The 13,596-nt window shown below is 38.8% G+C and overlaps 2 protein-coding genes across 9 annotated transcripts in view; one reads left to right on the forward strand and one right to left on the reverse strand.

The window, feature by feature from the left end:
- COL4A6 (collagen type IV alpha 6 chain) overlaps positions 1 to 1,409 on the reverse strand; it is a 291,168-nt gene extending 289,759 nt beyond the window's left edge. For all 6 annotated transcript variants that reach the window (XM_025431469.3, XM_049107520.1, XM_049107519.1 and 3 more), the window contains exons 1-2: positions 826 to 1,409; positions 577 to 628 (exon numbers count right to left, since the gene is read on the reverse strand). In XM_025431469.3, coding sequence (XP_025287254.1) covers positions 577 to 628; positions 826 to 836 — 63 coding nt within the window. In that variant the 5' untranslated portion in view covers positions 837 to 1,409. The remainder of the gene's footprint in view (positions 1 to 576; positions 629 to 825) is intronic.
- Positions 1,410 to 2,472: 1,063 nt separating this feature from the next.
- Positions 2,473 to 13,596, forward strand: part of COL4A5 (collagen type IV alpha 5 chain) — a 266,238-nt gene continuing 255,114 nt past the window's right edge. For 2 of the 3 annotated variants that reach the window (XM_025431466.3, XM_049107517.1), the window contains exon 1: positions 2,474 to 2,868. In XM_025431466.3, coding sequence (XP_025287251.1) covers positions 2,788 to 2,868 — 81 coding nt within the window. In that variant the 5' untranslated portion in view covers positions 2,474 to 2,787. Of the gene's footprint in view, positions 2,869 to 13,596 lie in introns of all 3 variants that reach the window. The other variant, XM_049107518.1, reaches the window with a different exon arrangement.

The following is a 13,596-nucleotide window of genomic DNA, read 5'->3' on the forward strand; positions in this document are numbered from 1 at the left end:
CCGTGAGAGGTAACAGCAGATAGAAATTGAACATCATCATGTGGTATTATTCTGTTCAGGTAGTTAGAGTCTAGATGTTGTCATCTGGTACTATCAAAGGACTCCCAAGCAAATACTTAAGTTTAACTTCCATATCTTTCCTGGCACTTTCAAGTCCCACTCCTTGTGCTCTCCTCCCACTCTCAAACTTGTGTGCCAATTCATGTTCATGTAGACCAGGCAAACTCACATTTCTTCTGCCTTGGAGATAGATGCTGAGAAAGGCATCATATGTCAGTTATCTTAAGTCATCTGGGAAGAGGCTCAAATATGTGTGCCTGCCTCTTGTGTCTTCTACTTTTATTTTCCCCACGCATTAGGAAGTTTTGTGGCAGAAGATGCCTGAGTCACCAAGGCATAAGCGTGACACTGTGCTATCCCTCTCTAAGAACCCCATTAACTCCCACTATAAAGGAGAGTGATGGGAGCTCTGTTTCACAGTGCAACCTTCGGCAACCCCCTAACACAAACACAGGAGCTGGAATGAAGAGGGGGTTCAAAGGAGGAGGGGGGAGAGGGATCGGAAAAGAGACTCACGGCTCCTGCCAGTTCCTCAGTCAGGCACAACGTAACCAGGAGCAGCCACAACCTGAAACAGGAGGAAGGGTGAGTAACATGGACTCTCTAGGTTCCGGGGTCCTCCTATGTCCATAGTCCCCGACCCCTTTTTGCTGCCTGCCCCGCCCCCACTTTCTCTGCAAAGACATAAGTACAAGTATAGTCCCGGTAGGCAAAGTAGCTCAAAGTAGGAAAGAGGGAGGGGAACTCAGCGCAGCAACAGCTCACCCAGGGTGCATGCTTGCGGCTCCTCCGGAGCTGGGTCCCGGGAGACAGCTAAGCGACTTCACAGCCCAGGCTCATCAGGGCTCCGCTGATGCTTGGCGGTTGCTTCCTTATTCAGGAGGACGGGCCAGGGGGACGAAGTGGCTCATTTTGGAAGAAACTAACTCAGCTTCTAGATAGAAGTGCCCAAAGGAAAACAGCGGTGCCCGCTACAACTTGCCGCACTCAAAAGATAGTTCCCTACACCAGGAGAGGAAGGAATGGAGGGGAAAGGGGCGGGGCTGTCTGCCGTCAATCATCCCCCCTACCTTGGGCTGCCAGGCGTCTTTCTCACTTTCAGGCACCTCTGCACTTAACGTTCCCACGCATCTCCATAGCTTCAAGCGCAGGCCCATAGAGACCTATACACTAAGTTCTAAGCAACTATGCAGCTTCCATGAACCACTGTTAACTATTACACATAAATAGATTTAGGGCATAGGACTCCTGCCAATGGGCCCCAAAGTGCCCATGCACGCTAGCCCAAATGCATACAACACTTATTCCAATTGATTGTATGTATATTCAGCTCTTGGGGGTGCTGCTGGTGGTGGTAGCTTCTGGAGTTTTAAATCTACCCAAAATTGATTAGAATCTATGGATAAGTAGGCCCCCATGAATAGGTCCAAAGCCTTGAAAGCCTCTCAAGCGGCAGATTCGAGTCTGAAATAAGAGAAATGTTGTGAAGAAATATTGAGCAAATTCCTGGCAGACCCTCCAAGGAGTCCACACAAAGTATTTTCTGGCCTGTTAGTACTTTAACAGATCTTTGAATCAGGATTACCAAAGTAATGCTCAAGTCTACTTTATTTCGGAAACATCAATTCAACTGCTCTTAACTCTCTATATATGTTTCCAATTCGGTGTGTGTGTCAGTTTTAAAGAAAACTGCGCGAAAGTTATTTAAATCCTTCTGAAACGCAACTGCAAAGAGAGTCAGTATCTTTTACATTAGTTCAATATAAAAAGTAAAAATTATAGCATTTAGCAATGTAGTTAAATAAAAAGATGTGACTGTATTACAATAACATGCAACCACATAATAATTGCAGTATCTACTGAATGTTTCTCGATTTTAGACGTTTATAACACGCATCAAGTTTTCATATACACACAATTAGGTTCATTTTCTTAATTCTTCGGTTGCAAGAATACATTTGATTACATAAATATATTTCTACAGTTCTAACATATTCACACATTCTACCGTATGTAGAAACTGTCCTGCGACCAGGTGGGTGGAAAGCACACCAGCAGCCCAGGAAGTGGCGACCAAAATTTGTTTCTAACCATTAACAATAAAAACTCTCAGTTCTTCTAAGACCCATCCGCTAAAAAAATAGTCCCAGCTCAGGTCTATTTGTAATTGGCTTTGGTGCTCTCACCAATGAGAGTGGGACTGGGCAGGGAAGAGTATGCCAACGGAAGGTGAAAGTGAACGAATAGAAAAGCTTCCCGATTGGAGTCAGAGTGCTCAGCCAACTGATCTGGAAGTTTCCCTCCCCCAAATAACTGAGCGTCACTCCCTCGCAGGTTGCTGGTGCAGTCTGAAGCGGTGGCGGAGTGATCCTCAAAAGTGCTGGTGGGGAGGGGGCGGTGCGGGAGGAGAGAGGGCGGAGAGTTGAGCTGTGCGACTTGGAGTGAGGAAAAAGTTTCCACGTTCAGACAGAAGGGAAAAGTGTTCCCGAGAGACTGGCTTTGGGGAGGGGAGGAGGGAGGGAAGGAGAGCGTCTCCTTTTTTATTCCCCACCCCCTCCACTCTTAAAAAGCTTTCTCCTCACCTAAGCCGACGGGCACAATTGGGACACCCTCGCTGCTCCTCTCTGCCTCTAGCTCTCTCCCCACAAACTCAAGATTATGTCAGTTGGTCAGAGCTAGCCAGAGATCTCGTGCGGGTGCTGAAGGAGCTGCGGGAGCCGGAGAAGAATGAAACTGCGTGGAGTCAGCCTGGCTGCCGGCTGGTTCTTACTGGCCCTGAGTCTTTGGGGGCAGCCCGCAGAGGCTGCGGTAAGTCCTTCCTTCTTCCCACCTCCCTCCCGCTCCTCCCCGCCCCCCACCAGTCACCTCACTCTCAGGGCAGAAATTACTTCTTAAAATTTTTTTTAGATTTAAATTTAATTTTTTTTTTTTTTTTTTTTGTCCCTTTACCTTCCTCTCTCCTCGGCCTTGGCTAGAGAATTCCAATCTGCCCTCACTTGCTTAGGAAGAAACATTATTTACAACTCTGGTAACTCAAGCCTTCTCCAGCCCAAGGGAGAGGTGTACGTTTAAAAATAGGGCTGCTTGCTTTCCAGCAACTTCCTGCTCTGGGGGCCAGAGCAGAGCCTGGGTGGGGGTCCGCACGCTGGTAAATCGCTAGGCTCCGGAGGGTGGCTGAAACTTTTCCTTCCCAGCCTCCGCCCTCGTATGGTTTCCCTTGCCTGCCGGCTAACCTTTACACTAGCTGTACCCAACCCACGCACTCTTTAAAGCTGGCCTGTAGTTTACTATTTTGTCTTTTTCGAAATCCAGCTTACATCAAAGTGGGGCGCGCCCGTGAAGTGCTTCCCTTTTGCCCCTTCATCAAGCCACAGGAGCCCACCTCTTGACACTAAAACCTGTGTAGACACTGTGTCCCCCTTTTGACATCCTTAATGGCAAATGATCAGGTAACAACAAAGAAGCAGGTAAAGACTGATGGCCCCAGGTTCAGGTTTTCTGCAGCTTTCCTTCTTTATTTCTTCCTTTGAAATTTCTGGGTGTTTGTTGTTTACTTTTTTTTTTTTTTAAGAAACTTGTTAAGGCACCTAAACAAATTGAGAATATGCCCATTACCTATTGAAAAGAAAAGAATTCTCTGTTTTGAAAGGAGATTGAGTGTACTGATTTAAAGGACAGTGGAAGGAGGATGCACCTGTGACATGACAGAGCAAAAAGTTCCACTCAGTTTTAGGAATGTACAGTAAAACGCCAAAGGATCTCTGGGTAGTCCCACTCACTATCTTTCTGGGGATGAGGCAGATGTAAAGGAAAATGGCCTTGTTAAAATATTCTCCAGCCTGAAGCCCATCATCCTTCATTTCACTTAACCTCCAAAGAGTGAAGTTTGGGACAAACGATTAAAAAGTTATATTTGAGTGATCATAATGGTTGATTTTAAAAACATTTTAATGTGGGGATCCCTGGGTGGCTCAGCAGTTTGGCACCTGCCTTAGGCCCAGGGCATGATCCTGGAATCCTGGGGTCGAGTCCCACATCGGGCTCCCTGCATGGAGCCTGCTTCTCCCTCTGCCTGTGTTTCTGTCTCTGTCTCTGTGTGTGTGTGTCTCTCATGAATAAATGAATAAAATCTTTAAAAAAAACATTTTAATGTGAGATCATGGCTTAGGCCTTCTGTGGTTGAGTGACTTACCAATTTTTTATACATGCAGCTGCTATGTTATGGATTATCTGGGTTCACTTTTAATTTAGCTGTTGGGTTTCTCTATACACTCAGCATACCTCAGATTACATTGTCCTTTTATCCTCTAGAAAATGTGTACTCAAGGCATGAAAACCAACTTTCATATTACTCTAAGCACAACATAATTATAATAGCAAATCTGCTGTAAAACCATGAATTTCAACTACACTTGTAATTTTTCCTCTGAAAAATTAGAGATAACTTAGAATCGCTTTTTTTATAATTGCTTTTTTTTGATGCAGAGCATCTTAATAGGGTTTTGCTACTCAATAGTGCTTATAGAATCCCCTCCCTGTCCCCTATAAAACTACAATTGTGTTGTTGAAAATACTTTTAAAAACATCTTTTTGGTGCTTACTGCTTATATTTGGCACAGGGCCAAAGGTTTTGTGGATGTTTGATTAAATATTTCTGATTTTTTTCCTCTGATGTTGCTATTAGTAAATGTGCACCCGATACCAGTCATACAGGTATGTATAACAATACCATACATCCACTTGTATTAGATCAATTTATATTAAAAGTGAGATTTCTTTTTTATGGTTGACAAACTGTAGGATCAAGCTTGTTTTCTTGGACTCTAATGATTGAGTATTCATGAAGTAGTTACAGAACATACCATGCAGTTTTTTACCTTTTTCTTTCTATATAATTTTAAAAGAACATTTTATATCCCATTTCTCTATCATTAGGACATTGTACCTCTAAGAAAGCCAGTTTTTTTCTGCTTAACATATCAATATCCTAGTTAGATGAAATGTTTTAATCATCTCAAAGATATGGATGGTATCTTCCTCCATATTAGTGCTGGGGATATTGGTGAACTTCTGAAGAGTAAAATGGATGGTGGTGGGGTTGACTGATGGTTGACTGAAGTAGTCTGGTACTGGTACTTTTATATCAGGAAGAACATTGATACTTAAATTGCTTTAATTTTTCATAGTTAAATGATTTATCTCTGAAGTCATGCCAAATTGGGATATCACAAATATTTGGAAGATTTTTTTTCTTTAGGTAGAGTGTTTAGTAGGTGGAATAGAGTAACCTTTATGCTGAAAAGGTTAGCTGTAAGAGAAAAAGGCAGGTTTACGTTGTAAAAGTCATTTCTAATGGTGGAAATAACATACTTTTATGTAAAGGTAATTATACCCGCACTTACTGTCAATAGGATATGTGCTTAGATTTATAGGTATGGTCTGTAAAATTGTATTACTCCTGCCATACAAATACAAATGATTTTTTGTGCAGTGGATAGGTTTCTCTAAATGTACTATCTTTTTTTGTGACGAGTGGCAACAACTCATTGAGTGTAGTAGTGTCCTTTGTTACCAGGAACAGTTTTTCCTCTGAAGTCTACTATGAATTAACTGCTCTATAAGAAGTTTTTTGTTGACACTGTGAGCATAACATACATTGTTGAGTGTTTACTAAGTGCTAAGGGCTGTGGTAATATGGCAATGTACATTATCATATTTAATCTTCACAAGAGACCTATGAGATACATACTATTGTTATCCCCGCTTTACAGATCAAGAAAGCTATAGAGGTTAAGTGACTTTCAAAAAATCACATAGTTACTACGTTGTAGAGCTGGAAATTGAGACAGTTTGACTTCAAATTCTTTACCCTCAATGCCAGTATTATACTGCCTCCTTTGCATGTGGTCTATAGAGATTTATTTGATCTTCAGAATGTTTGGATCTCTGCTACTTTTTTTTTTTTTTTTTGGTGGAGGAGATACAGGAAGTGAAATGAAAATGATAATGGATTACATCTCTTCCTGCTGATGTTAAGAAAAGTAGCATCTTTTTGGAAATATATAGCATCTATAATGGAAATAGGTTTAGAATAAGGGATCATAATAGAGATCCATTTGATTTCTGTGCATATGTCTACATATACAGAAATAATTTAAAGGCAGTCTAGAAACAATTGTTGTAGATTGTATGATTTATACAGTCACATATAAAAAGTTAGAATTATAAAACAACTATAAACTGTGGTGGATGAATATTTTGAATAAAGATGGCTTTATTCTTCTTTTAATTAGTCAGTTTCCATAATAATTTTAAATATACTGATCTTTTCATTAGCATGTCTATTATGATAAAACAGGATATGTGTAAATGGTGGCACTGTGCTTAAGATGCCCAGTTTACTTTTGTTGTTTTTACCAATTTACCTACCCATCATATCCAATTCTATTTAGTCAACTATCTATATAACTTTAGTCTCATGCATATATTTATATACATATATGTCCTTTGACTGTGTAAGAGTGTGTATGCTTTTTTCTGTTTTTATTTGGCTTTTGATGTCTGTATATGAAACACATGAAATTCTTCACCTTGAGTTAACCTTGATAATTGATTCAGGTTATGTCTGCCAGGTTTATACACCATAAAGTCACTATTTTTTCTTTTTGTAATTACAAAGTGAGCTGATCTTGTAATACTGTGTGAGGCAATACTGTGAGACAATGTAAATATCCTGTTTCTCATCACACTTTTGCCTGCTTAAAATTAGCATTTATTGAGGATTCTGGCCTGAATAATTATTACTGTGACATTTCTAAATGTTGGTTTTCAGTTTTTAACATTTTCTGCTTTTATGTCACAAAGTACTTTATCTTTTCTACTATTTACTTATCTATTCAGTTATTTAAAGTGGTATGGAGTTATGGATATTTGTTTTATTCTATGAGTTACAATGAATTTTGCTATTTTTAATTTTTGCTGAAATTAACCCAGATTTGGCCCATAGGAGCCTCTTCCAGTTGGATCCTGTGTCTTTTCAGTGTGTCTCTCATTTTTTTAGCATTCTCTTACATTCTGGTACCACAAGATGTTCTAGCCTCAGTTTTCTACTTTCCCTGCCCCAACTCTGGAATGAGCCATTTCTCCAGGGAGCTCTGATTCTTTTTATTGGATAATGGTATTTAGAGGTAAAGGTCTGGTTGCTTGGTGTGCTCATTGCTATTGAGATGTCATTGTTTCTATGCCTTCTCAGCAGACAAAATTAAGAAACATATGTATATGCAGATGCATACCCACATCTATATCTATTTTTTGCAATCTCTTTTTATATATATTTGTATTAAAAACCATGAATTCGTACTGACATCACTGATATAAATCTAAGACCACAGAATAAAAATACATCTTTGATGCTGTGGAAGATCACTGCTTTCTGGTATCCCTCCTCAGACATGTTTTGTGGGCTTTAGAGAGGTCTTATGTGGAGTCTTTAAAAGCTTGGCCACTGGAGTCAGATGTGGAATCTAACTGGTAGATGTGTCACCTTCAACTAAGTGGTAACCTCTAAGCTTAATTCCCTTATTGGCAAAAGGGAGTGGGTGGTACCTATGTCAAGGTTGCTTTGAGGATAAAATGAGAGGACTTCTATAATCATTTAGAATAGTACTTGACAAATAGTGAATTAATTTAGGATTTCATTTCTGTTATTACAAACTATTGACTTGCCTTTTCTTAATGCTTTAATTCTCAAATTATCTGATTTTCAATGTCTAGCATGATCTTTCCCTCCATCCAACCTTATTTTTTTTTACATTTTTCAATATATGTTCTCCATGCTAGCCTAGGTGAGCTTTCCTGTAATCCCTTGAGCACTACATACATATTTTACCTCTCCATTATTTTATGTTTTCATTTTGATTGGAATCCTGTGGATCCAAATCTTTGCTCAGTTTTAGTGTGATATTTATATTTATCCAGCAGATAGTTACTCAGCACTTGTAAGTTATTAAGGATTGTATGTGTTGTTTTATTTCCACCATCTTGGATATGTGCTTTTCACAAAATCATTTTGTGGTAGAAACTATGGATAAAACCAAATAAGACTAGTTTCTTGCCTTCATGAAGTTTACATGCTAGTGAGAATAGTCTTTCTTGAAACTTTGCCTTCCTGTTACATGTCAGTGGTTGATTTTACCCTTCTTTGAACATTTGTAATATTTAGCCTCTTCCTGTCTAGTACATAAATGTACTTGGTCTTTTTTAAAAAAAGATTTTTATTTATTTATTTATTCATGAGAGAGAGAGACAGAGAGAGAGAGAGAGACAGGCAGAGGGAGAAGCAGGCTCCATGCAGGGAGCGCGATGTGGGACTTGATCCCAGGACTCCAGGATCATGCCCTGGGCCCTGGGCTGAAGGCAGGCTCTAAACTGCTGATCTACCCAGGCGTCCCTGTATTTGGTCTTATAAGCATTTTTTTTCATGAAATTTTATCTGTTCTCCCTATTAGATTATACACAAGAATTGTGTATTTGTTCAATCATTCAACCAATTTACATGTTGATTTTGTGCAATAGCAAAAGGAATACACAATCAGTATTGGAAACTTGAAAAATGCGGAAAATTATAAAGAAGAAAATAAAAATGTGTCTACAGTTCTATCAACAGAATGGAAATAACCTTGATTATTGTTTTGATGAATTTCCTTCTCATGTATCTCTTTTTTTAAGGTAAATTGGTTAAAAATTTTAAAAGTTGGGATTACTTTATATACAGTTTTATATCTTAATGCTTTTTTCACTTATGCATTTTCCCATGTTATTAAAATTCTCTGTTTAAGGATACTAGTTTTAAGGCCACCTTGTTGGTGCAGCTGGCTAAACATCTGACTCTTGGTTTTGGCTCAGGTCATGATCTTGGGGTCCTGGGATCAAGCCGTGCATAAGGCTCCATGCTCAGTGGAATGTCTGCTTGGATTTCTCTCTCCGTCTGCCCCTCCTGCTCTCTCTCTCTGTTTCTCAAATAAATAAATGTTAAAAAAATAAAGATACTAGTTTTACATAACTGTATACAATTTATATTTGTACACACCACAATTAAATTACCTATTCACTTTTCTTTTTTCAAAATTTTATTTAAATTCAAATTAGTTCATATATAGTGTAGTATTAGTTTCAGGGGTAGAATTTAGTGATTCATGAGTTACATATAATAGCCAGTGCTCATGCCATCAAGTGCTCTCCTTAACTCCCATCACCCAATTACCCCATCTTTCTACCTACCTCCCCTCCAGCAACCCTCAGTTTGTCCCCTATATTTAAGAGTCTCTTATGGTTTGCCCCCCTCTCTGTCTTTATCTTATTTTAGTTTTCATTCCCTTATTTACTTTTATCGAGTATTTTTAAAGATTTTTTTTAAGTAATCTCTGTACCTAGTATGGAGCTTGAACTCACAACCCCGATATCAAGAATGGCATGCCTTACTGACTGAGCCAGCCAGGTGTCCCTATAGAATGCATTTTGAAATTTCAGATTTTTAAAGCCATTGTAAGAAGAACTGCCATGAACAAGTTTTATTCCATATTTTGTATTCTTCTATTAGTACTGCCTCCTTTCTGGGGAATTAATGGGTTAAAGGCCATTAGTATTTTCAAAGTCTTTGGTATATGCAGTAGACCCTGACATCTAGAAAGGTGATATCAACAGATTAATTATGATAACTAACTTTTTTACTGGTTACTATGTTATACCTGTTAGGTAGATAATACTATTCATTTCAGGAATCTGAAGTCTACAAGGTAGTTAAATAACTCGTCCAAAGTCATGCAATTAGTAAGTTAATTGGGCTAAGATTTGAATCAGAATGGTCTAGCTTTAGAACCTGCTCATGAGATTTTTCCTCAGTCCCTATTTCATACATGATGGATAATATAGAAAAATAAAGTCATGTTGAAAAAGTTGAATAATTTCCACTGCCCTGTCTATAACCCCTTCCTGTGACTGGTCACTTGACTTGATTTTAGTTACACTCACCACTGGCCCATTCTTTAATAACTTTTTACTGTAATTGCCTAGGCTATCCATCCTCAAGGGCATAAATTTTAATTTTGTAAACTATGCATTCCTCTGCTTTTCTTCCCTGGACAGAAGGTGGAGCCTGCCCTTCATGAATACTGCCCCCCCCAACACCTCTTCCTAGCAATAGCAAGGATATAATACACTCCAAACCCATTGATATTTCTCTTTCCCTAGGAGAGGTTTGGAATGCATCCGAAATGGGAGCCCCTTCTGCTCTCCCTTCTCACCCTCTTCACCAGCCCTTACCCCATAGCTGCCTATCATGCTTAGACTTAAATGGCTGTGTCTTTGTCTAGTCCTGTTCCTTGCTTTCATCTTTCCCTTAGTGTTGCTCCAGGACCTTTCCTCCATTAACTGCTAATCTATTTTTCTCATTTTGAGGTGATGCTATTCCAGCCCCCATCTCCTCTTTTGAGAAACAAACTTGTAAGTATATATGGGATCAGAGGTCCCCCATCCATTTTGTACCACTCCCACTTTACCTTCTTGCGTTTCCTCACTAGCTAAGAGACATCATTGCCTTTATGCCAGCCTGTAGCTTGTGTGATTCAAATGTATTCCCTGTAAAATCACAAACTGTTACACATTATGGCTTTTCCAGGTGGCATCTGAATAGCTGAACTTTAAGCTTTCTGAATGATAGGGATCTGCTCTTGCCGAATTACTTTCCAGAATGGTTTTACCAATTATACTCCTATCAGTAGTGTATGAGTGCTTATGAGACAACCTTAATAATTTTTTTTATCTAGTACAGTGACTATGGAATTGATGCTCAGTTGATTGCCAGTTGGTTGGTTGATTTGGTTCTATCCTCTAATGATTTTCTTCTTAAAATTTAATGATTCCATTATTGTATCCCCTTCTGACAGTAGCAACCGTGGAACAGAAGTAATTTTTGAAAATATATTCTCTCTAATTAACATTATAAATGAACCACCCAGCCACTTAACTAAATCTTCATTACAAAGATTTGTTTTTAATAGCAGTAATTCTTGAAGTTTTTGGGAGAGGCATCTTTAGTTTGATCTCTGATACATAGGCTCCTTTAATTTTAACAAACCAGATTCTCATTTTATACCTCAATGCTTGAGTTTATTTACCTTCATAATCTATCCAGGTCCAACTGCCCTTTGTTCCTTTAGCAGCTCCTGCTGGTCTTTTTTTTTTTTTAATTTTTTTTTTAAATTTATTTATGATAGTCACAGAGAGAGAGAGAGAGGCAGAGACATAGGCAGAGGGAGAAGCAGGCTCCATGCACCGGGAGCCCGACATGGGATTCGATCCCGGGTCTCCAGGATCACGCCCTGGGCCAAAGGCAGGCGCTAAACCACTGCGCCACCCAGGGATCCCCTGCTCCTGCTGGTCTTTAACCAAAAGTGTTGTCTGTGATGGTACTTGTTACACTGTTGAAGTGGGAACCTTAAATCAGTTGCTATGTGCTAACCAAAGGCAAATGTTATGAGGAAACAGGCTTTCCCTAAATTCGTTTCTTGATTCATTTTCTAAAAATTTTACTGAATCTGATATAAACATTACATTTATTTATTAACTGGAGACTTAAGCACCACTTATGAACAAATGCTAATCGGGTTAATGGAATTGGTTTTATGACAGTGAGTACAAAAATAAGACTATAAGAAATCCTGTTGGCATTTGCATCATCTTATAATTCAGTCAAATAGCACTCTTCCTATATGTTATGAGAACTGGCTGATTTGCTTCAAAAATTTCTTATAAAAATTTCTTATATATGACATGTATATATGATATGAATGGAATACTGAAGGAGATCTTGGAACTTGGGGAGGGAAATGATACAAAGAGTGGGACCCTAGAGAAATATCGTTTAGTGTATTCTGCATTTTGAGCTCTCTAGGACTTTGCTAATGAGGGATAGGTCCTTCTCTGTCCATAATTGCACAATCTAATTGGTTTAGTAAAACATTTTATGTATGAAAGATAGTCATTATAGTGCCTGTTTATATTAGATAAGGTTTTTTTTCTGTTGAAGGTGGTAGAAAACACTAATTCATCTGTCTTTTTTAAGATTTTATTTATTTATTCATGAGAGACACACAGAGAGAGAGGCAGAGACACAGGCAGAGGGATAAGCAGGCTCCATGCAGGGAGCCCAACGTGGACTCGATCCCGGGTCTCCAGGATCACGCCCTGGGCTGAAGGCAGCGCTAAACCACTCAGCCACCCAGGCTGCCCTAATTCAGCTGTCTTAACAATAAAGAAAAATTTTAGTTCACTTAACAAGAAGTTTAAAGTAGAGTATCTCCAAGGTTATCAGTTCAGCGAAATAATGACCTAGGTTCTTTCCACCTTCTGTTCTGTCGTACTCTGCCTAGAAGCTTACTCAGATTAGTGCCGTTCATACCAGCAGGATGGCTACTGCAGTTCCAGAGATCACATGCAGACACCATAATGACCAGTAAAAGAAGAATATGAACTGTTTGTTCATTTATTTCCTCTCAAGTCCCATACCTCCACCCTGAAAACATTCCTTATGCCACATTGGTTATAACTAATGTATGTATATATTTATGCTAGTACATTGGCAAGTGAAATAGGACCATAAAAGCAGAGTTAGACCAGTGACTTAACACCCCTGCTTCCAAAGTACATTGGTGCCTGGAAAAGTTGGAGGATGGGAAACTGAATAAAAGCAAGGTTCTTTTAGGAAGGAAGAAATACTTCCTGTTTCATGACTTTGTGATTTTGTCCTCGGGATTACTTGAGTAATAGATTTGTAAGAAATCGATGTATTTGTTAAATGTAAGATATATTACTTCATAGGGAAACTAATGTTTTATAGAGTTGTACAAATAAAAGATGTTGAGTATTTACATAATTATGGACATTTTAGAGCTAGAGGGACATTAAAGATCTTTTAGGTCAGTGGTTTTAAAAGTGTGGTCTCTGGACCCCTGAGATTCCTAAGATCCTATCAGGAGGAACGTGAGGACTATTTTAACAAGTGTATGATGACTTTTTTGCCCCTTTCACTGTGTTGGCACTTCCACTGATGTGTAAAACTGCTAGTGCAGTCTATCAAATTGTCCTAGTAGTTGTATTCTTCATATGCTCAGGGGATAAAAAGCCAATTTTACTTACGAATGGTCTCAATGTAGTATTAATTTTATTAATTCTTGACCCTTGAGGGCACATCTTTTTAATGTTCTATATGAAAAAATGGGAAGTATACACAAAACACTTCATATGTTGAAGTAAAAATCTTATTTTAAGAAAAAGCAAGTGTGTGGCTAATTGAGTTGTAAATTGAACTAACTGATTTTTGCATGTAATACATTTTTATCGAAAGAATAACTGAGACAAACTGGTTATTCAGACTTGGGTACTTGGCGGGCATTTTCTCGAAAATAAGCAAAGCGCCTCTATCACTTAAAGGAAAGCTACTGGCAGTATTTGTTGCCAATAAACACAATTGAACTTTTC

This window comes from Canis lupus, chromosome X, assembly GCF_003254725.2.
Source record: "Canis lupus dingo isolate Sandy chromosome X, ASM325472v2, whole genome shotgun sequence".
Taxonomy (NCBI): domain Eukaryota; kingdom Metazoa; phylum Chordata; class Mammalia; order Carnivora; family Canidae; genus Canis; species Canis lupus.